We start from the raw sequence: 24626 nt of genomic DNA on the forward strand, positions 1-24626 counted from the left end.
TATCTCATATTCTATAATTCATAAATTTAGGAGACTTTTTAAAAAATAAATATCTGCTTTGTGAAAAATTCAGCCAGATATAAGTCTATTCTCATTAGCACCATAGTGACCCAGGAGTCCAATTATCCTAATATATACAGTTATGGATTAAATAGAGTAACTCAAAATTCAGTGATTAGAAATGTGATACCATATATCAGAAGAAATAGCAATCTCCATTACAAAAATAGAGTGTGAGCCTTAAGAGAATTTACCATGACAGGAGATAAATTCAAACTATAAAGAAAAATTATGTCTGAGGATGGCAGAAAGATGAGGGTGGGCTTATCTAGACTTATAACTTTTATAGCACTTAAAAAAAAAAACAATTTAAGGGTTGGAGCAATAGTACAGTAAATAGGGATATGCCATACATATGACTGATCAAGATTTGATCCCCAGCACCTTCCATGGTCCGCTGAGCCTGCAAGGAGTAATTCCTGAGTGCACAGCCAGGAGTAACTCCCATGCACAACTGGACATAGTCCCGCTACACCCCCCCAAAAAAGAACACAACAAAACCTTAAAACTGAAGAGGTAAATACTTAAAAACTATGACTGTATGTGCTACATTCCTAAATCTCTGCTATACAAAAATCCATCTGCCAAGAATTGGGGCAAGGGAAGGAGGCAGTTTATTTTTTTATAAACCTCTATTTGGTGTATGTCAGGAAGCACTGTCACACTCTCCTCCCGTTGTTCATTGATTTGCTCGAGCGGGTCCAGTAACGTCTCCATTGTGAGACTTGTTACTGTGTTTGGCATATCGAATATGCCACGGGTAGCTTGCCAAGCTTTGCCGTGCAGGTGAGATACTCTCGGTAGCTTGCTGGGCTCTCTGAGACGGGCGGAGGAATCGAACTCGGGTCTGCCGGGTAGGCCAAGTGCAAGGCAAATGCCCTACCGCTGTGCTAATCAGTTTAAAATTTAAGAAGGTATAAATGTAAGCCTTTTGACAGTTTTTAAAATTTGATCAATTTACTGTGAGTTGTATCAGTTACTGTAGAATGGGTTTGACAAGACTTGAACACCAGCAATTTGCATGATGCTCTCAGTAGATTCTCAGTAAACAGAAATTGACTTCTTTCAAACCTTTCATCAGCATTTTGGATGGAAAGTATGTGAGGCTTGGGGTTGGGGATAGGGAGGAATATGAAGGCCATTAGAATAAACTAAAGAGAAAGTTCTTTTCTTACTGGATAAAAATTCTTGATTATATTTAATGTTCTTTAGAATTCCTGAAAAACTATAAAATTTACCCATTTGGTTATGCGCTACCTATAAAATCTGTCATGAGTATTTTACAAAGTTGATTTTATCTTTATAACAATCACTGCCACTGTTACTATCCTCCTGTTGTTCATGGATTTGTTTGAGCGGGCCCAGTAACATCTCCGTTGTGAGACTTGTTGTTACTGTGTTTGGCATATCAAATACATCACTAGCAGCTTGCCAGGCTTTGCCATGTGGGCAAGATACTCTTGGTAGCTTGCCGGGCTCTCTGAGAGGGGCAGAGGAATCGAACGGGGTCCGTCGGGCCGGTTGCGTGCAAGGCAAACGCCCTACCCACTGTGCTGTTGCTCCAGCCCCTTTATAACAATAAAAACATAAATAGCATTTGTTACTTTAGGGATCAGTGACTGAAATGCACATTTTCACTTTCTTTAGTGAATCTCCACACATTATTTACTCAGCAACCTCAGAGCCATCATCAGTGAGCAATTGAAGGAGCATTAATCTTGCGGTAAACATAAAACAAACAACTTGTACTGTGTTCAGAGCAGGGGGATATGTTGGCTTTCTGTGCCAGTGAATTCAAGGCTGAGATAAGTTTTTTGCTTGTCAAGTAGCTGTCACTTTGCTAAGAATTAAAGATTGCATTTTTCCTAAATTTATAACAATATGTCAGTATACTGCAAGTAAATGAATGTGAACCACTGGGTTATTTTCAGCATGGAAGAACGTTCATTGCATGGGTACTGAATATCTTACCATGGGAAATGTATCGAATTAATTGTCTTGTAATATACGATTCACTTTAAGGAGATTCTTAATGGCATTTCTTCATAGGGACGTTCTGTGACTCATTTCCCTTTCAGTTGGGAGGTCATGATTTAATATTTAGTCAGTTTCTCCTCTGACTAGAAACTTCCCTGTAGTATTCAGCTGTTTTTAGATTTTAGGAACTAAATTATTGTCAAGATAAATTGATGTATATTTTTTAAAAAGGACATCTTCACCTCATTCTAAACTGGTACCCAGGAATCTACTGGCACACGTGTAATGGGACTGAACTCTCGTGTGTTTGTGCAGATGATCCTTTCTTGTCTTATCATGAAACAAAGTTTGTAGGGAAGAAGCTGGCTAATATACTAGCATCTTCTATCAGTTCCTAAAGATAACTATGGCCTGTTAATTTGGTAGCTACTCTGTGCTTTGTACTTTATTGAACTCTGAAGCTGATGATGGAAAGACGGAACCCAGTCTTCAGAGGTGCATTCCATCTGTTACACGGTGTTTCGAGTGTATTTCTAGTTCTCTGGGACGTGGAAATATAGTAGATAATCCATCACCTATTCCTATAAAATCATAACTAATAATTGCCATTCACTTCCCATCCTCATAATATTACAAGCCCTTGTAAGGCTAACCTTCATTTTATTCCCAGCACTTTTGGTGCATATGCATATCAAATCATCATTATGTCCTTTTCAAATAACTTTAATTATATTTGATTGTTGAACCTCAGTAAAGCTGATGAGGGAAAATAAGCATGGAATACCTCAAATCTCCCCACCTTCTGTCATCTCCTCTACCATTTTTATGATGTGTTTTTCCTTACCTTGCGACTAGATCATTGCAGTAACCTTATAAAGGGCTTCTCTCCTTCCCACTCCATTTTGCTCCCAGTTCTACGACATTTTTTTTCATATTTTAGGTAAAATATACTTTTCAAAATAGAAGTTGCACAATCATATATATGTTTGTATATATATAAATTACAGTATATAAAATATAATATATATATATGAATTCACTCCATCCTTAAGGAGTATTTCAAGTGCCATGGCCTTAAATCTGTTTTGAAATTATTCTTTACCTTCTAACTACTTCTAGAGAAGGACAAAACTGTGTTAGGGATTCCTGTAGATCTTGATTCTTCCTCTTGTTACTTTCCTTTGTTCTGATTTGCTGAGTTTAATCTACCAGTGAAGAAGTTAGTTAGAATTTTGTAATTTTCTCTGCAGGAACATGATATCTCTTTTGGCAACAGAGAATAAGAGATTTTATTCCTGTAATTCAAGGTCATCATTTTAGCTATATTTTAATCGTTTTGCTTCTAAATATTTTCTGTCTGAATTCGGTTGTATAGTGTGTTGATATTTGTAATATTTTAAAATTTACCAAATATATTTACATCTGATCTTTGGATTTAAGTTTGATATCCTTAATATAAAATATAACATTATTTGTATTCAGGGGAAATTTTCACCAATAGGCCCATAATACAATCTTGGAACATGGGAGTTATTTTAAAATATTTATAAGTTCTTACATTATTACTATTATTTTAATTTGGTGGATGGGGAAAGCTGATTTACACCTGGTAGTGCTCAGGACTTACTATTGGCTCTGTGCTCAGGGGTCACTACTGGTGATGCTCATAAACACATATGTGGGTCAAATTTGGATCAGTTACAAACAAGGCAAGAACCTACCTGCTATTCCTCTGGCCATGGTTTTTCTTATTTGCAGTGGAACATCTTGTGTGTGAAGTTTGATATTGTGATATTAGTATATGTTTATACTTTTCATATTGTGACCCAGATGCTTTAACCATACTCTAAAGATCTCCATTTGGACAATGCAAATCACTTAATCACTTAACTTCCCGTTAGTCGTCGATTTGCTCGAGCGGGCGCCAGTAACGTCTCCATTTGTCCCTGTCAACCAATATTGTCGTACCATATTTGATAGGGTTCAAATATGGTAACACCTACAAGGGTGATTAGAGGTCACCCCAAAAGCCTCTATCCCTCTCGGAAAGACTGGCAAGCTACCGAGAGTATTCTGCCCGCACGGAAGAGCCTGGCAAGCTATCCGCTGTGTATTCGATATGCCAAAACCAGTAACTACAACTGGTCTCATTCACCTGACAATGCAAATACTAAACATAATTTCCCCTAAAAATATGAAAAATCACACAACGGAATATAGTGGTGAGCACTTCTCAAAATTTTAGAAATATCAAAAATCACTTTACTCTTTGCTTAGTTTGACCCTTCCTCTAAATCAGTTAAAAAGTACAGAAATATGTTCATTTTCCTTTATTCTAGGTCCATAAATTGTACTGCAAAAATCTGGCAGTGTTTAGAAAGAGGGAGAGAGATTCATATATCCCCAAAACAAACAAATGATTATAGCTTGGCCTGTAGAACAACACAGATTTCCAACCCCTGGGTATTTTAAGTCACTAATTTTTATTTTTGAAGTTAGCTTTCCAAAAATTTCATACTCTGTCTTAAACTATCTTAGACTTGTGGATCTATTGGTATTAGTTTTTTTCATGTTGCTAAGCAATTGTAAATGGAAGATGATGTTTCAAATTACTGATATATCTATGTTTTCTTTTCATAAACTTGAGCCTTGCATTTTAATTATTAATTTTAACCTAATGTGTTAACTAGCGTTATCATCATTGATAGAGTTGATAACATTTGAAAAGTCATTTAATTGATGTTAGTATGTACCTGAGGACATCTAGCTAGCCAGAAGCTTTGGAAGTAAGTCTTGTTCAATTAAGGTACTGATAATAGACCTCAGACACAGTATAAGATTAAGGAACTTGCCTCACATGCAGTCCACTCCTGTTTCACATACAATCCCTAAACCCTACCAAGAGTAACCCCTGAGTAAAGCTAGGAGTAAACCCCGAGTATAACTGGGGTGACCCCAACAAAAACCAAAAGAAAAATAATAAGATAATTAAAGATCTATATAATTAATTGTATGCAAATTTAAATTATAATCATTCTCAATCTTACCCCCAAACATGGAAACTACAGTAGAGATCCTGTGTTTCCTGATATAGTTGGAAGCTCCATATTAACTACCAAGCTAACGCATTGCCTGACACTCTCCAATCAAATCTTTTCCTCTAAGCAAGAGCATTTACTTACCTCACCACAATAACAGCCAGAAATCAGAGTAAATACTGATGTGATGTACTGGATTTGTGTAATTTTCCGGCCCCATTCACTTAGGACCTCAATTCAACAGCTGTTCCTATTCTTTCTGTAATTACCCTCAAAGATTCCAGTTCAATATCCTATTTTTTATTTATCTGTCTAGAAGAATCCCTCAATTATTGACACTCCTCATCTTAACCATTTTGAAGGTTACAGGCATTTCATTAAAAACAATTTTTTGGGGGGTTGGGGGTTGTTGCTGATACAAGATCATATTTAAATTATGAACCTTATTAAGTAATATGGTCTTGTTTTATTTGTTCTGCTATTATCAACAATCATAGACAACAGAAATGTATATCTCATTGTTCTAGAAGTGAAGGTGCTGACACCACTGGGAACATGTTGAGGGAACTCTGTTTGCTAGGGAAACTACTTCTTTCTGTTTCCTCAAGGAAGTGAACAAGGAACTTTCCTGGAACCTCTTCTAAACTGGGACTAATCCCATTTGTAAAGGATCTGCTCTTTCTTGTACCTCTCAACTTCAAATACCATTACTTGAGGCATTAGGGTTTAACATATGAATGAGAAAAATCTATAGCAAAATGCCACTGGTTATAAAGATAGTCCTATTATTGATGCTGTTAACTTTGATCCCTTAATTAATGTTACTCCTGTAAGCTTTCTCCAGTTTTCCTTGTTATTAAAAAAAATTTAAGGGGGTATAGTGCCACCAGCAGGTCAATCTATACCTGCGAGGTGAGTGCATCAGCAGCCTGATGGCACCTTCAGACTTCCAGACAGTCAGGACCAACCCAGGGAGGAAAGGGTGCTGTCTCTCCACCTTCTTCCCCAAGGCGGCTCAGTGGCTGTCATCCTCCAGAGGACATTGGACAGTCAGGTCTGGGCCCACAGTAACTAGACATTTTGGGCCTCACAGGTTGGGGATGGAGCCGGTCCTGTCCTCCCCACCCCAACGAGACCCGAAGTCATCGCCCACGAATGGTCTCTCTGGCTTCTGATCAAGCTGCTTAATGGTCACGAACCCAGAGACTCAGAAACAAATCTCGAAACTCAGTGGCTTTTGGCAGAAATGCGTCTGGACCCCACAGTAGGTTGCTGTCGCCGGGCCACCCCAGTGGGGAAAGGGTGCTGTCCTTCTGCCTGTTTCCCCCTGGTGGCTCTGTGGCTTTTTCCCAATGGGTTATACTTTGTTAATTTTTTTTAAAAAAATATTATTTTGATCATTATCACATATTTGATCATGTATGTTCTTTCATGATGGCTTTATCCTTTTAACATGGTCCAGGCACACTTTGAGAATTTTCCTGTCCAACAGAAAACTAAAGGATACCTGCTGTTCTTTCCTGGCTTCACTGAAATGGTCATTTCTTCCAAGAACCACTATTTCCTTTTACCTAGAAGTCATTTTTACAAGTGAAGATCTGTATTTCAGTTTCAATCATTGCTATCAAGTATTGCTGCCTTTCCTCACATACCATTATTAAAAGTCACAGAGATTTGGAGAATATGTTTGATGTGTTTATATAGGGAACGTGTGCAGTCATATTAATTTGAGATTATATCCATTACAAAACCAATATGCATATTACATTTTTTATTGTGGAGTGTCAATGAGCTTGGAGCTTACTCCTGAGTCAGTGCTCAAGAATCATACCTGGTTGTGCTCAGGGGACCATAAAGGGTATCAGGATGGAATCTGTGTCGAGCTCAAGCAGAGCAACCGTCTTACCTCATGCACTGTTGTCCCTCCAGTCCTAATATGTATAGTTTTAATACCAATACCTCAGAAAGCAATCTAAAAATACAAAATACATTCTAGATTTATTTTGTATATAGCAATGGTGGCTTACATTTCCTTATTTATATTCATTATCTTAGTGAGACATATAGGATTAATATTAACTTTGCCTATTTGTTTTGAGCTTATTAGAATTCTTTAATTCTACAACGTCAGCAAATAATGTGATAGACGCCAAATCCATTCTCTGTCCATGTTTATTTTCTTTGTACCTCTTTCTGAAAAAAAAGGATAGAATTGAATTATCAGACTTTAGAATTAAATTATCAAACTTCAGATATATTGTATATTTTTCTTTATATTTTAAAATATATAATTTATGTATGGGGCCAGAGCAATAGTACAGCAGGTAGGGCACTTACCTAGTGTGTAGCCAACCCAGGTTCAATCACCAGCATCACTCCTTGCATTGCCAGGAGTAAATTTCTGAGTGAAGAACAAGGAGTAATCCCTGAGCATTACCAAGTACGGCCCCAAAAGTAAAATAAACCCAAAAAATTTAAAATTATGTAAAAAAGTTAGTATTCAAATATGGAAGTAATATGAATGATTTATGGGACATCATGACACCTGCTCATTAGTTAAATTAAATCAATAGAAAGCAACAGGATGTGTGAAGTGGATGGTTATTAAATTTTGTTATCTTAATGAGATTTACATTTAAAAAGGGAATAAAGTGTAACCATGATTCCCAAATATTTACCTAACTATTCAAGTATTAATTGCTCTTTCTAGCTAGGAAAAAGCACTTCCTTTTTTTTTCCCTCCCCTCAATAAGTTTATCTAATTTTGTATCACAAAGACGTTCATCATTTGCTAAAACCAAACACTAATAACAAAGAAAGTTAACTGACTTAATGCCATGTTAGATTATAGCTATCATATTCATACATATGATAATATAGTTTAACTTGGTTTGTGCTCAAATATGTAGATATTACTCTGTGATTTCTAGTATAATTACATACATTGCTTCTAAACAAGTTTGTTTTATTCTGTGCCAGAAATGCCTTGCAATCATCTCAAGTTGGGAAGAATATTTTTGAAAAGGTTTCTTTGCTCAGTAATGTTCTGTGGGTAGATGGTTAGTGTGCTGAATATTTAAACACAGTTAATGAGATTACTATTAGCTTATCAATGTCCAGTTTTCTACTCTGATGGCTTAATTCTTTGAAAAATTCTTTGAACACAATTGGACCTAGAAACTTGCCTTAGAGATATCTAAATCCATTCTGAAAAACGTTTCTCTCATTGATTTGTAGCCATAAGATGATAAGAATACCATTTGTACAGAATAATTTGCAAAAAGGGATCTTGAACTGAAAATTCATTTTCTCATGTTCATAATTATATTTGGGGAGTCAGATCTTATACCTATTAACTATTTCATTTAGATATCATTTATTAATTTTTATTAACTGATATTTTTTTCTCCTTTTAGGTAATTTCTTTATGATTTAGAGTAACCTTTGACTTATAATTAGAAATCACTTGATATTTTTCAGTTTCACTGATATTTGTATCATTTTGATAATGGCTCAGGGGCCCAATTTTGCTAGAAGATGGTTTCTTTTTTTTCATTTTCTTTGTATTTTTCTGCTTTTAGTTCCTTATTCAATTTGGTTGCAGGAAGGCTGAGTTTGAATAATGTGGTCATGATGTCAGAACAACAGAAATTATACCCTGCTACCATCTGGAATGGTAAAAATAAAAGCTTTATTTACACAGTTTTCTTCAAGAAAAGAATAATAAATGTTTTCCCCCTCTTCAGGGACTGTATTATGGAAAGAAATGGTTCTTGTTTATGGCCTGGTAGTGTAGTTTATTCTGAAAGATAATGACATGGAATCTCATTTGATATTCACCTATGTACAACTCTAACCAATAATCTCTCTCCTAAGAAAGGCTAATAGAGGTAGTCACCATTCATCCTATTTCATGGACGAGAGCCCTTTGTGGCCAAAGGCCACAGAGTTAATATGCTAAGGTCGCATGTCTATCTTTGGTCTTTTGATATCAGTCAGAGCAGAAACCCTGCCACTCACAGTCCTCCCATATAAGTAGAAATCATAGAAGGTTTAAAGATATAGGTACTGTGCTGAATTTGTGCTCTTTAAAGAAATTACTCTGTCATTATTATTTTCATACCCATCCACATTTTACTGGCTATACAGACATGGACAAATTCCATCTCTTCCTGGGAACTAACGTTAATTTAAAAAAATGCTTTTCTTTTTTAAATGTAGGAGTACTGCTATTTATTCAGCCATTGATTAGCTGATTGAATTGGGCATGAACTCCACCTTACTTTTTTTCATAATTTTATTTATTTTTTCTTCTTATATTTATTGAATCACTGTGGAAAAAGTTACAAAGCATTCAGGTTTAAGTATCGGTCATACAATGATCAAATACCTTTCCTTTCACCAGTACTCATTTTTCATCACCAAGAATCCCAATATACCCCCATCCCACCCCTCTCAATGCCTGTGAAGCATATGATTTCTACTTAACTCTTCTCTATATTGATTGCATTCATCACTTTGACAAAAGGTGCACCATTATAGTTTAGAATTTCCCCCCCAACAATCAGAATTGCTGAAAAGACATTGTGAAATACTTTGTTTTCTATAGCTGATATGCGAATTATATAATGTCTCGTGGCCGCAAAAGCATCCACACGATTTTGGATTTCTGCAAGAGCCAGATAATTACAAGATTGGTTTCTGTGCATCTGGTGTTATGGCTGTGGCGGAGAGCCACTCATGGGGGGAAACTTGTGACCTCGGTAGGGCCTGAAAGACGAGCCGGTACCGCCCCCTTCCCATGAGACTGCAGTTGCCCTGTCACCGCCAGCTCGTACTTGGCTTTCCTATAAGCTCTGAGGTGGTGGCCACCTTGCTTCCAGGGGAGAAAAAGGCAGAAGGGAGCAACACCCTCTCCCTCTTGGGAAAGCATGGCGCCGTAGTTTAATGCATGGTCCATTCACTTTTCTGCCGCAAGCTGCCAGGCTCTGGATTAAGCCCTTTTGCCTCTGGAGCCATGGCCATGCCAGAGAGCCGCTCGTGGTGGGGGGGCAACTTGTGACCTCGGTAGGGTGTAAAGGATGAGTTGGTACCATCCCCCTTCACATGAGACTGCAGTTGATTCGTCACCGCTGGCTCATACCTGGCTTTCCAACAAACTCTGAGGCGGCAGCCACCTTGTATGCGGTCCAGATGCATTTCTGCCAAAAGCCGCTGGGTTTCGAGATTTGTTTCTGAGTCTCTGGGATCATGGCTGTTAATCAGCTTGATCAGGAGCCAGAGAGGCTGTTTGTAGGCGGTGACTCGGGGGTTTCGTTGGGATGGGGAGGAAAGGGCCAGTTCCACCCCCATCTGGTGAGGCCCCATGTGTCTCGTCATTGCAGGCCCAAACCTGACTGTCCAGTGGCCTCTGGAGGATGGCAGCCACCAGGCTGCCAGAGGGAACAGGCCAAGGCATGAAACCTATTTTCACCTGGAGTGGCCCAGCGCCAGTAACCTACTGCAAGAACAGGACACATTTCTGCCAAAAGCCTTTGGGTTCCGAGATTCGTTTCTGAGTCTCTGGGATCATGGCCATTAAGCATTTTTGTCAGGAACCAGAGAGTCCATGCTTCCAATTATATAGCTGAGCCGGAGGTAGTTTGTGGGTGCGGCTCCCACATACCTTACTTTCTTGGTAAACTTTGCCCCAAGTTTTTTGGGTCTGGCCAAAGGCACAGCAGCAATTTTGGGGAATCTGAAAGTCTGACGGTGCCATCAGGCTGCTGATACATTCACCTCACAGGTACAGATTGACCTGCTGGCAGCACCATAACCCCCCCTCCATAAAAAAAAAAGCTTTTAAATATTAAAAATTGAAATTTTAAAGCAAAGCTGAACTAAAATTTTACTTAGTGTTCGAATTATTTTCTTGGGCCTTCCATAATGGGTAAACTTTGATTTACTTTGCTCACTAAATATACGGTCACAGTCCTCCTATTTTTCATCAGTTTGCTCGAGTGGGCCCAGTAACGTCTCCATCGTGAGACTTGTTGTTACTGTGTTTGGCATATTGAATACGTCACGGGTAGCTTGCCAGGCTTTGCCGTGTAGGCGAGATACTCTCGGTAGCTTGCCAGGCTCTCTGAGAGGGGTGGAGGAATCGAACCCGGCTCAGTTGGGCTGGCTGCACACAAGGCAAACGCCCTACCTGCTGTTTATCACTCCAGCCCCACTAAGTATAATAAATGTTTATTTGAAGAACAGTTGACATAGAGAGACTTAATGGAGAGAGACTTAATAAAAAGACAAAAGAAATACACCTAATCTAGAGTTAGATTTGCTTTTACTTTGGGGAGTGTCTGTGAATGTGTGTGTGTGTGTGTGCGCGCTTGTGTGTGTGTTTGTGTGACAAAAAAAGTTGATCTTGCTAGTTCTTTGCAGTATGCCTACTGAAAATGATAATTATCTGTAATCATTTTTTAAAAAGGTGCCACCTTTTCTATTTCCAGGAAACTTATTTAAGATCCAAATGGATTCAGTGTTTTGTAGTCTTTCACAATAAGACTCTGCTGTTCCAAATATTTATACTTATTTTTTGTTTTGGAGGAAAAACATACATCAGTTTGGGTTTATTTATACAGTGGATCAATCAAAGAGAATAAAATATTGCTTCAAGAGAGAAATGAGTGTTTTATGAGCCTTAAAGAGGTTACTTGGCATGGATTTTGTTCTCTAACTACACTGGCATGTCTAATTTTTTGTAATTAATTGTTTGGAATATCTTTTATTTACATTTGGTTTCTTTTTTATTTGATACCTGTTCTACCTACAGAATTACATGCTTTGTTCTATTTGTTATATTGTTAAAGCTTAGATAAATGTTAAAGTACTATCTGAATATTCTAGTAAATACTGAGCAATGCTAGGCAACATTTAATGCATTATCTTAAACAGTCCTCCCTTCAATGACCTCAGTGCTCTATTTACTACTTTTTTTTTGCATATGTGTTGCTGAGTGCACACAGTGCCAAATCACATGTCACCCGCATCTCCCATCTTTTTTAAATTTTTTTTTATATTTTTATTAGTGAAACACCATGAGGTACAGTTGTAGACTTGTGCTTGGGTTTCGATTATACAATGATCAAATACCCATCCCTCCACCAGTGCCCATTTTCCACCACCATGGATCCCAGTATCCCTCCCACCCCCATCCATCTCCCACATCCCACCCTGCCTCTGTGGCAGGGCACTACCTTTTGTTCTCTCTCTCCTTTTGGGTGTTGTGGTCTGCAAAAGAGGCATTGTGTGGCAATCATGTTCGGTCAATAGTCTACTTTCAACATGCATCTCCCCTCCTGGGAGGATCCTCCAAACACCCTTTATTTGGTGCTCCCTTCTCTATCTGAGCTGCCCTTTCCCCTAGAATGCCCGGCTGGCCTCTAAGCCATGGAGTAATCCTCCTGGTACTGATCTCGGCTATTCTTGGGTATTAATCTCCTACTTTGTTACTTTATGTTCCCCATATGAATGCAATCTTTTTATGTCTGTCCCTCTCTTTCTGACTCATGATACTTTCCATGCAGTACCACTTGTATGTAAATTTCATGACTTCATCTTTTCTAACAGCTACATAGTACTCCATTGTGTAGATGTACCAAAGTATCTTTAACCAGTCATCTATTCTCGGGCACTCAGGTTTCTTCCAGTTTCTGGCTATTGTAAAGAGTGCTGCAATGAATAAACAAGTGCAGATGTCAATTCGACTATACATTTTTGCCTCTCTAGCATATATTCCCAGGAGTGGTATCGCTGGGTCAAATGGGAGCTCAATTTCTAATTTTTTGAGAAACATCCATACTGTTTTCCAGAAGGGCTGAACCAGTCAACATTCCCACCAACAGTGAAGGAGTGTCCCTTTCTTGCCACATCTGAGACAGCATCAGTTGCTTTTGTTCTTTTGGTTGTGGGCCAGTCTCTGAGGTGTGAGATGGTATCTCATTGTGGTTTTGATCTGCATCTCCCTGATGATTAATGATGTAGAACATTTTCTCATGTGCTTTTTTGACATTCGGATTTCTTCTTTGAGAAAGTTTCTTCATTTCATTGCCCCATTTTTTATGGGGTTGATCTGTTTACTACTTTATGTATGAAACTCTCATCACAATGAAAATAAATTCTTATTTTATTACCATAATTTACGTTTTCCAAGAGCATCATTCCTTTTATTTAGATATATAAACCAGGGGCTGAAGCAGTATTACTGGAGGTTGTCAACCTTGCATGTTGACAATTCTAGGTTAGATCTCCAGTACCTCATATGTTCCCCAAGCACTCTCAGGAGTAATCCCCAAGTGCAGAGCCAGGAGTAATCCCTGAGCATCAAAACAAGATATCAAAACTCACTGTCTTTATGTTGCAGAAATAGTATTGTAATACAGACTTTCAAAAAAAATTTTCCCATCAACTCCTTTTAGCCAGAGAAAATTTTATACATCGCTGAAAATTGTCTATAAGTGCATGCATACAGCTCAAGCATTTTGCTCATAATAATTTATAAATTATTTTAAGCATGTTTTTAAATTTAAGGAAATAGATTGAAAATATATCATAGTGGAAAATCACTCTTCTCCCATCTGGGACAGATTTTGACCCATGTCACTTTAAAACAAAGGGATACTGTAAGAATCTAGGCCATAGTATATGTGTTATTTCTCCAACACATAAGGATGTCTCTTAGTAAATAATAAGTCTGTAGCATTTTACTTGATGAAACATTCTTCATATTATCTGTTAAACATTTTACTTACCCTTAGTTATTGAAATCTTACTTCATCAGACATGTTCATCTTTCAGGGGGAAAAATTATGATTTTATAAATTTATAAATGGAATATCTGAGAATGTCTAATGTTTTAAGATACCCAGCCTCTGAGAAATCTTTATTCTTGACAGTGAAAGAAGTACCTCATCATATAAATGAGTGATTCATTTTTTTTTGTCATTGGTTTGAATACCAGACATTTCATTATTGTAAAGATGATATAACAAGTCTTCCATTATGTTCATTTGCATTGTGTTTACTCTGAGGTTTTTGTCATCAAGTTGTACTTGTGACTCATAGAATCTGTCAAAAATATACAAGAAAACTTCCTAGAAAATTATGAAAACAGGAGCCTAATTATATATTTTAGTGAGGCATCTGCAGTACATTTTAAAAGGATCTAAACTTAAATTTCAAGTTTCAGCTAATAAAAATCATTTGATATTTAAATAAAACAAGACTGAAATTTTAAGACAAAGCTCTCAACAACTTTTGTTTTGTTCTGTAAGTATAATACTACTTAAAACACAACTAAAAAGAAAATTATATGTCATAAGGGTTTTTGTCCATTAACAGACAATTAATTTGATGCTTAAAACCTATAGTTATAATACACTTAAACAATGATCTGCTGTTTAAAACGATATCCTTAAATCAGCCCAGTGAGGATTCAGCTGTGTCGCATGAGTGAATTCTGAAAGGCATGCTAAGATTTCCTGTATGCAATTGCTTTCAAGTTTTCATTAAATATTGTGATAATTAGAATAATAAAAATAGTAGTAGCCTCTACCCTCATATGTTTATGAGTTTACAGTCTTTTTGATTTGGGGATGGGAGGGAGTGACTCCCAGTGGTGCTCAGGGATTACTCTGGCTTCGTGTGCTTGGAGGTCATTTCTGGTGGTGTTCAAGGTAGCAGACAGTAACAGGAAGTATGCCTGGGGCTCTCACATACAAAGCATGCACTCCAATTTATGAATTGGTCACTCCACCCCAAAGAGTTCTGTCACTGTCACCGTCTTCCCATTGTTCATAGATTTGCTGGAGTGGGCCCAGGAACGTCTTCGTCGTTGTGAGAGTATTTGGCATATTGAATATGTCACGGGGAGCTTTCCAGGCTTTGCCATGCGAGCGAGATACTCTCAGTAGCTTGCCGGGCTCTCCGAGAGGGGTGGAGGAATCAAACTCGGGTCAGCCATGTTGACCGCTTGCAAGGCAAAAGCCCTATCCACTGTGCTATTGCTCCAGCCCCCAAAGAGTTCAATATTATATATTGTATTTAAACAAGGTTTTGTTGATAGCACTGTTTCAATGCTATTTTTGAAAAAGCAAATGATACAGAGATTTTTGAAAATAGGAATAACTGCAGTAAAACTGAAAATTTGAAAATACTGTAAAATATTGGAAATAGCCCTTCATGTGAAATGTTGAATTTTTAGGGACCAGAACTGAAGAACCAAGGTGAATTTGTTCAGCTAATATCCTAGAAGTATAAGACAAGAAAAACTATATGAAGCAGCAATGGATGGAGGCTGTGGCGTTAGCAGGCAATTTGCTTTTATGGTTTTCTCTTAAATAAGAGAGCTTCACTGTAGGATAACATGGTTTCATCCTTCTTGCATAGACCCAGGTAGTTTAGGTATATTGGGTTGCTCCCATTACAGTGCTCCCATTTCTCTGTGTTTATTTGTAACTTCTTTCTTTGTGCTCTTTTGACTTGTAAATATTGTTTTTCTCTTCTCCCTAAGTCCTTTGCATAGTTTATTCAGAGCAATGTCCTTTTTGTATGGACACAAAAAGACATGCTTTTGTAATGTGACTCTCAGTGATATTTCCCTCCTGGGCATCTGTTCTCTCACCTGAGCCTCAGCTGCCTTTACTTCCTAGCACCCCCAAAAGCAGGGTCCAGACAAGGGACTAGATGGAACCAGGGCAAGCGGTAAACTATGTGCTACTCTGGCATTGAGATGGACCTGGCCAAAATGCCATAATGCATAACTTTAAGTTAAGAGCTTGGGCATGGAGAAATGCTGTCATGATCCAAAAAGTAATAACTAGATTTGGACCCTGCTAGGGTTAGAAATGATTAATCTGACCTGAGCTCTGTAGTCTGAGTCTGTGGCAAGATGTTCCCAGGAGAGCTGCCCTACAAGCCTCAATGGTGTCTCTTACTGTGTCCATACAAAAATAATTAGTATTAAGATGTTGATAGTTCTTGGACTAAGGAAAGGAGAAAAACACTTTAGGAGGTATTTTGCTTGGGGTAATCAAGAAGGGCTTTAGAACACCTCTTAGGTGGGCCCTTAAAAAGGGCTTTGTTATGTTGATTTGGCTACCTGACTGGGGGCAGTGTCAGCCTGGAGAGATAAGGGAGTTAGAGGCAAGAGAGCTGGAGAGTGAAGAGAGCAGGGAGGCAAGATGGACCTAGGAGAGGCTAGCAAGGGGGACAGAGAGAGAAGGATGTGGAGGAATATAGGAGCAGGCACGTGGAGAGAGAGAGAGAGAGGAGAGAGAGAGAGAGAGAGAGAGAGAGAGAGAGAGAGAGAGAGAGAGAGAGGAGCGAGCCCAGGCTGCGAGATGGAGCATGGAGAGATAAGAGGGAGAGACAGGAGGAGATGGGAATGAGGAGCAGTGGGGACTATTTTACAGTTCACTATTTGTGGAGTTGGAGCAAAAGTAAGAGCTTCATTAAAATTGCCTATTAATGTGCAGTGAAAGTGTTTTAACTGAGGAAATCATAGAAAAGCCATTACTTGATGACAAAATACCTAAATCATAACTCCCTGTCAAGCTTCGTCAGTCTCCTCCACCTACTTCTTTTACAACTTCTAGGTAAGTCAGGAATTTGTAACAGAAGTACTACAGCAAGTGGGAGTTCGCTCTGGAAAATGCTGACAGTCTTTTTTCCTTTTCCTTAATGGAACTAAAAGTTTCATATCAGCATATTTCATTAAGACACCAAACAGATTCAAAGAATGTGCTATGTTTCCAGGTCTATTATAGCTGCCATTCCAAACAAAATATGTATGACTTCTACGATTCACTAAGCACAAGTATGTAGTAATCTGCCCTTTAATGGCCTCTCAAAATGACAGACCAAATGGCTTTGTGAAGGTCAAGTCTGATTTAAATTGTTGATGAATTAGTAGCTAATTCTGCATGATTGAATATTAATATGGAACAGTGATAAGTAAGGCACTTTAAAGCTTAATGAGCACATTAATGAATAGGACAAAATGTTTTTCTTTTCACCTCATGTAGAAGTTTTGAAGTTACTAACGGATTAATTTGTTAATATTTGTTAGCTGCTTTTTCCTATGAAAATTTACGTGGTTAAAGTAGAAAGAATATCGATTCCCCTTCCCCCCCCTCCAAGTTTCTGTTACCATGCATTTCAGGATCTTTCGAAATTGATGCTATCAAATGACCAAGACCGTTTTCTATAAATCACTAATAAATGTAGAGGGTGGAAAAAAAAAAAGCAATTAACATCTTCTAAACTACACCCACTGAGATAAGCATTCCAATTAGAAATTTCATTATTTCAACAGTTCGTTTTATGTTGAATACTGAGTTTTATTGCCAAATACCTGACAGTCAAATTGGAAAGGAGCCACAACTGTCAACTTGCAACAGCTCTGGCTATTTGAATCTGTTACATTGTGATGTTTCTCATGAAAATTTAATGAAGAAAGTGCATTGAAAGAGATTCTGTGCAAAGGGGGGGTTGGAGAGAATTTAATTACCCTTATTAAAAATAAGAAAAGAGTGCTCTTTGCATCCTCTGTCCCATTAGTATGCAAGAAAGATTATCTTTGTTTTGCATTTGTGTGTATGAAAAGGGAACTCTGGAGTATTCTTTATGAGCCAAGAAGGAAAAGAAAGGTCATGCAAATATATTAGGTTGTTTTGGGTAGGGCACAAGTCAATTTTGTCAGCTCTCCCTAAGGGGAGGACTTCATTTCTTGTAAATGGTTATTAATTTTAGATTTCTCTGGTAAGAGCCTATAATAAGTGTCTCACTGGTCTTAAGTCTTTGATACTTGCCACTGATCAGCCCTGCATATTGAATTGGTACTTCAGAGAGATAAATAAGTAAAAGACAATAATGACTAGTATAGTAGTGTTACTGTGTGCTAATATAACTAGGAATCAAATGCTCTGGAGGAATACAATGCATTGGAAAACATAGAAATAATTCACAAATCCCAGGTGATTTTTTTTTTTAATAAACGTAAGTTGATTGATTGCTTTAAAAATAACAAAATCTAAGAGCTTTGAAAAATTATTTGGGAGAATGGTAATATTGTTGACTTTTGAGCACTTTAGGAAGATTACTTTCATATTTGAAATATTTGGGTTCAATAGTTTTCAAGGGAGATGTTTAATAATATAATGCATGTGTTCTAATGAATATTGACCTTTTTAGTTTTTTTTTTCACCCAAGCATTAGTACTATACTATAGATGTGTATACATTGACATGACCTTTATGGCCATAAAGAATAGCCTGGTAAAATTTAAGTGAAATAGATCATCAAAATTGACATAGTCTAGTTTTCAAAATATTCTTTTTCCCATACATAGTTGTAGCTATCCCTTAAAACTCTGAAAACCCATCTTGACATTCTATTCTGAAACACTGTTTCTGTCACTTGCCCATTGTAGAGCTCTGCTTGGTTAATGATATGTAAGCAAGCATTTGGCAAAATTTAGTTTCATGTCCTCAAAATAGGGGCAGAGCGATATCACAATGGTAGGGTGTTTGCCTTACACGCGGCCAACATGGCCAACCCGAGTTCGATTCTTCCGCCCCTCTCGGAGAGCCCGGCAAGCTACCGAGAGTATCTTGCCCGCAGAGCAGAGCCTGGCAAGCTCCCCATGACGTATTCGAGATGCCAGACACAGTGACAACAAAGTCTCCAATGGAGACGTTACTGGGCCCGCTCGAGCAAAACGATGAACAATGTGAGGACCGTGATCCGTGATCAAAATAGACATGTCTTTCAATTTAAGTAAAATGTAGTTTACTGAATCTGTGTGTGTGTGTTTGTGTGTGTGTGTGTGTGTGTGTGTGTGTTTGGACCACCCCTGCTGGTGCTAAACGCTTACTCTGAGCTCAGTGCTCCTTCTCCCAGGCTCAGGAAAATATATGGGGTGTCAGAGATTGGTCCCAAGTCAGGAACATGCAACAGAAATGCCCAACTCACTAGGAAGTACTGGTTTTCTGCCTATTTTATGATTTTTTTTTTTTGCCTCCAACTTTAACTTGCTGGTGGGACAGGAAAAATACATATACTCCAGCAGCTTTTTCAGTCATTCATAAAAAACTTAGTCAAGATGTATGCATGTAAATGTAATGATGTACATTTTGTTTGAGACACAATATCTTAAATATATCTCTGAAGATATCAATAGGTTTAGAAACCTCTGCATATATGTGAAGCAGTTAAACCAACATCTACACTTTTCTGTATGTCTTTCACTTTTCTATTAAAAGTATCTATACTTGTAATTTGAAGACACTTCCCTTTTCAGCAGCTTTATTCTTCAGTAGTGCATTAATTTTCATGATTTTTATTTAAAACCTCTTATTTTATTCCTTAACTTTTCCTGTGATGACTATATTCCAGAAGTAGTTTCATACTGTGGGTGGCAGGAAAAGCTCCTTTTAATCAATGGGATAGATTTACACTCAGGCTTAGGCATGACTGGATGTTCTCTTAACATCTCAGCAGTACACACTAACAAGATAAGTTGCCCTGACTGTGGAAACAGCTCCCTAGCTAGTTACATGTGGGAGGCCCAGATTTGATTCCTGGAACCATATGGTCACCTAAACAGTGCCAGGAGCAAACCCTGAGCATTGGGAGAAACTCTCATTCCCCAACGCCAAAGTAGATAAATTTTCCTGTACCTCCATTGGGTTTTCTTTTTAGATTTGGACAAAGTTATAAACAGGATAGAGATTGCTAAGAAAGGAATATGAATTTGTATATTTTGTAGCATGAATCGTTTATACATTGGAAAGATCCAGTTTTCTATGTGGGAGAAATAGGAAAGATTATCTATGACAGACTGAGAAAAATGGCGCCTGATTTAAAAGTACTTCTATTGGATAGGTGTTGGGGTCTCAGCAGCCAACCTGAGACTTTGACCAAATCCCCTGCCCCGGAAAGCAAGAGCCAGCCCTGTTTACAGGGCCCAGGGCTTGCTCCAGGACTCCACACACATAGACCCTCTGGTTGAGGATGAGGGATGTAATAGTTACCATCTGCCTGAGCTAATACACCTGGCCCTGAGAGCAGAGATGTAAATCATTAACTAACATCATTACTGAGCCTGATGACGTAAATGTGATACACGTTGATTGCCCCCTGAAATGTATGTATAAAAACCCCTGTGTGAGAGCTAATAAATGGATTGCTGATTGCCCACCAGCTTTCTTTCCGATGCATGGTTCTTTCTCTGAGGCGGCTGGAGTCCACAGTGCGTGGAGGGCCAGGCCGGAGGCTTATCTCCTGCCCACTCCCTCTGCTATAAGGAGTAAGTCCCACAACCAGGGGATTGTACTCCAGTGAGTCGGGGTGGACTGGCCAGGACCCCAACAGTTAAGCTCAGGAAATTAAGCTTACCTCATGGACTTTAGACAGTGGTGGACACATAGATTTGACCCGACCACACAGTGGAGTGGAATCATTAAAGACAAGTGTTTCTTCAAATTATGTCTTGCGTAGACATCAGGAATCAGAGGTTCCTACCCCAGAATTTATAAGAGACCTGAATGGAGCAACTTAAATGCTCAACCTGATGATTTTATGTTTTTGTCTCTGAAGCTTCTGAGTCCCTTTTGGATTGGTGACTTACAGACATTCATTAGAGATGTGAGAGTGTTGTTACTTGGTCCAGTTGACTGCCAAGGTATAGTTACTTTCCCCCAGTAGTACCGGACAACTTGACTTATCTCTTTCCTCATCCTGTTTGTCCATGTACACATCTAAGATCTCCAAGAGATTGTTGTTTTATAATAAGAGTGTGCATTCTTCTGGCCAGGAACCATATTGTGATGGTGTCTTAATTTAAGACTATCAGTGTTCCTGGTTAGTTTTAACTCTTCAGTGTTACTGAGTAAGGTAAAAAAAAAAATTAACTGGTCACTAGTACTCTTGAATCTTGGGCATCTTGGGCATCTAACTTAATATGCTTGTATCACTTTTTGTCTTTCAGAGGATCAAATTCCCAGGGGCTTCCCTACAATTGACATGGGCCCACAGTTGAAGGTGGTTGAGCGTACACGCACAGCCACCATGCTTTGTGCTGCCAGTGGGAATCCGGATCCAGAAATCACGTGGTTTAAAGATTTCTTACCTGTTGATACAAGCAACAACAATGGCCGTATTAAACAGTTACGATCAGGTAGGGTCTTGTTACTGTTTTTACTAACTCTTAGATATCTTTTTTTTTTAAGTTTTGCCCTCTCTATTATTTTAATTTTATTTCTTTTTACTTTTTAGGTATTGATTTTTCTCCCTCTTCTCTTTCTCTGTTATTTAATGTGTTGTCCATGTTTGTGATGTCATGACCTGTTTCAAAGTCGTCTTCCTTCTTTGTGTTTTGCGACTTCTGTTTAATCCACATTGCTCACTGCTGTGACTGCATTTTGGATATATATATATATTTTAATTTACTGCTTTTCTGCAGTATTGGATGGCTCCATGTTCTCTTCTTTCTTTCTTCTTTCTGTTATCTTTTGAAACAAAATGATTTCAACATTGGACTTCATTCAGACACTGCAAGGAGTTCCAATGGTTCTATTCATTAAAAATCAAAATGTTCATATTAAACACTAAAATGATTCCTTTTTATTGAAGTGTGTTTTCTCTGCCTTTTCTACATTTGAACTCATCAAAATACCCAAGTTTAGTAAGTTTGTTCACATTTGCTTTCTTTTCACTAATACATAAAACACAGAAATGTTATCTCATAAGTAACTAAAGATATTTTTAAGGGAACTTTGCAATAGAAGGAAGGTTAATTTTATGAGTACTAGTTTCGTTGTGAGTTAGCATTTTCTACACATTACCCACAGTAGTGTGCGCCCACACTAAAGATTTTGACCCTCCAGTGACTGGATCTACAGAAGTCTGCTTTTGGCATAGCCTCCAGCTTTTCCTTCTCTCTTTCTCTCTTTCTGCCCCCCCTACCCATTTCTTCCTCTCCCACCCCCATCCTGAGTTTATTTCTTTGCTCTTTTAGATTTAAAATAGAGATGATTCAAGATTTCTTAAATTTTACAGTCTATCCATAGGTAATGTAACAGGGACCTATATTAATAAGCTGTTTGCTTTGACATTGGTAGTAATATTGATCTAGAATTCTAAGTTGTTTAACTGCCTGTCTTCCCAGAATTCTCAGCCTTTGGCCTGTCCTGTGATGTTAAAGCGTCTTGTTAACTGCCTCTTTTGCTTGTTGTCAGCAGAATTGTGTAGATTAGCATTCTGTTGTTGTAAATAAAGACTTAATTATTCACATGTAACATAGATGATTTAGTGTATAAAGCTTTAATTCTGAAAAAATTGTACCAACTTATAAGGAATATAATAATATTTTTATGCTGTCTTTCTTCTCTCCGTATTTAAATCTCCAGAATCTATTGGTAAGTGCTTAGTTCTGAAGCACACTTCACCCCCACTAATTTCCATATTCAGAATATTATTATTACTATTATTATGATTAATAATAAAATGCATGGCATGCATTTTACTAACTGTCAGTGTAGACACCAGACCTCTGTAGTGGCGCGCACACGTACACAACCACCGAATTGTTATCGTAAGAACACTGTATGAACAAATAGAATAACGCACACCTTTTCTCACAAACATAGATTAATATATCCAGTCAAGTATTTGCTTCTGGTGAGCTCACGTATTTCCTCCAATAGTATATATAATATGTATGCATATCTATATATATACTTAAATAGAGCAGTCAGTATTTTCCTAAATTATGTCTTTAAAATGCTGTTTAGTCCTTTTTTCCCCTTAAGAATATGAGGCATATGAGATATAATTCTAACCCTACCTGACCCTAGACCTGAACATTCAGTTGCTTCTCTGAGAAAGGCCATGCTGCCGATTGTGCTCTTTGCCCTCTGTGGTGTAATGCAACTTGCTTTTATGATCTAATAATAACTATCTAATATATTCCTGTTTTACCAATATAGTAATTCAAGTTTCTTTTAAGACCTTATTTAATTCTGTAAATCTAATTTAATTCTTCTCCCAGCCCTAGCCTCCTTCTTCTCGTACTAATGCTTCTTCTTTCTAATCTTATTTGCATTCATATTATCCACCCAGGTGGTACTCCAATAAGAGGTAAGAGTGCTGAACTAACGTTCACAGAATGATCTTACTCATTCTTTCTGTCCTTTCATCACTCCCATCTTTGTCCTGTTTTCAAAACCATTCCAATAATGTCCATCAACTTTATTTTTACCCTTTGTTCCGTTTGGTTATGATCAGTGACTCTCATATTGTGATTTCTCCTTTCTTTTTTTCTTTCTCTCTTTGTTTTGTTCAGTTCTTTCTTTTTGAAAATAATTATTTAAGTTGTGATATGCTTCAAAGAAAGCATATCCAGGTCTTTAGACCACAGACCAGTCACAGCGTACCATCTGTCCCTCTTTTTTTCCTTTTCTTCTTCTTCCTTTTTCCTTTTTTTTTCTTCTTTTTCCTTTTTTTTTGTCCAACCGGAGAAAAAAAAAGATCATTTTTTTTCTTCCTTAGCTGTTCTTGTTCTGGACCAAAGCCAAGATGGTCTGGGGAACAGTGGCAGACATGCAGAAGACAGCCTGGAACATCTGCTTTTTGTCTTTATCTTTCAAAAGGTTTTTGCTTTTGTTCTTCAATTCTTTTTTCTCTTAATGTCTTAAAAGTCAAAGAATGACTCCCCTTTCCACCTGATCCCACTCGCCTACAACCTGACAGCAATCCTTTTTTCCCCCCTCCTCCCACTTCTTTTTTTCTTGGATAACTCGCCTCTGGATTTTTGGATCTTCTGTTCTTCAGGCTATGGAAACAAAGGTGCTGAAAATTCTTGGTGGTATGTGGTATTGCTGGTTTTTCATACTTTGACGCAAATGTTCGTTTCTTTTATAATTCTTGTTTTGTATTTTTCTTGGGGTTTTGTGACACCACACTGCTAATCCCACTGGTGGATTTTGATGGGTGTCTTAGGGGATCCGTCTCGAGGTCCTCAAGCAGTGGTTGGTTGGCTCTTCCTTGCTGGCGTTGGCCTTGCTTTTTAACTTTGAACTTTTTTTTAAAACCTTCTAATTCAACTGCTCTTTGTTTTTCAGCAAATGTAATAAATGATTGTAAGTCGTGGCAAATGTCTTTCTTTTCTTAAAAATCTGCATGTCTTAAGGGAGTTTTGTTTCTTGACGTAAGTTTTCCTAACGTATAATGACTAATTTTAATTTTTTTGCTTTGTGCAGCCTTTTTGTGCTTGCTGCGTATTTTTGGCTTTCTTCCACAGAAGACTTTCTTGAAAACCCGGCCTGGTTTTTTTGAGCAGACCCATGTTTTGCGCCACTTTTGCGATCCAAATGAAATGAAACAAAACAAAACCAAAAATTAATCTTTTGTTTTATTTAAAAGCCATACTTCCTTGAAGCAGTCTCACCCATCTTCATTTTATTAGTCTAGGAAATAAGAGTGTTAATTATGACTAGAAGTCTTGCTTGG

At 37.8% G+C, this 24626-nt stretch overlaps 1 protein-coding gene across 5 annotated transcripts in view; it reads left to right on the plus strand.

Annotated features, from left to right (window-relative positions):
• Positions 1–24626, plus strand: part of PTPRD (protein tyrosine phosphatase receptor type D) — a 1654013-nt gene that overhangs the window by 1407950 nt on the left and 221437 nt on the right. For all 5 annotated transcript variants that reach the window (XM_056130610.1, XM_056130612.1, XM_056130611.1 and 2 more), the window contains 2 exons: positions 21106–21294; positions 23238–23255. In XM_056130610.1, coding sequence (XP_055986585.1) covers positions 21106–21294; positions 23238–23255 — 207 coding nt within the window. The remainder of the gene's footprint in view (positions 1–21105; positions 21295–23237; positions 23256–24626) is intronic.

The sequence above is a fragment of the Sorex fumeus genome, unplaced genomic scaffold (genome assembly GCF_029834395.1).
Source record: "Sorex fumeus unplaced genomic scaffold, SorFum_2.1 ptg000079l, whole genome shotgun sequence".
In the NCBI taxonomy this organism is placed as follows: Eukaryota; Metazoa; Chordata; class Mammalia; order Eulipotyphla; family Soricidae; genus Sorex; species Sorex fumeus.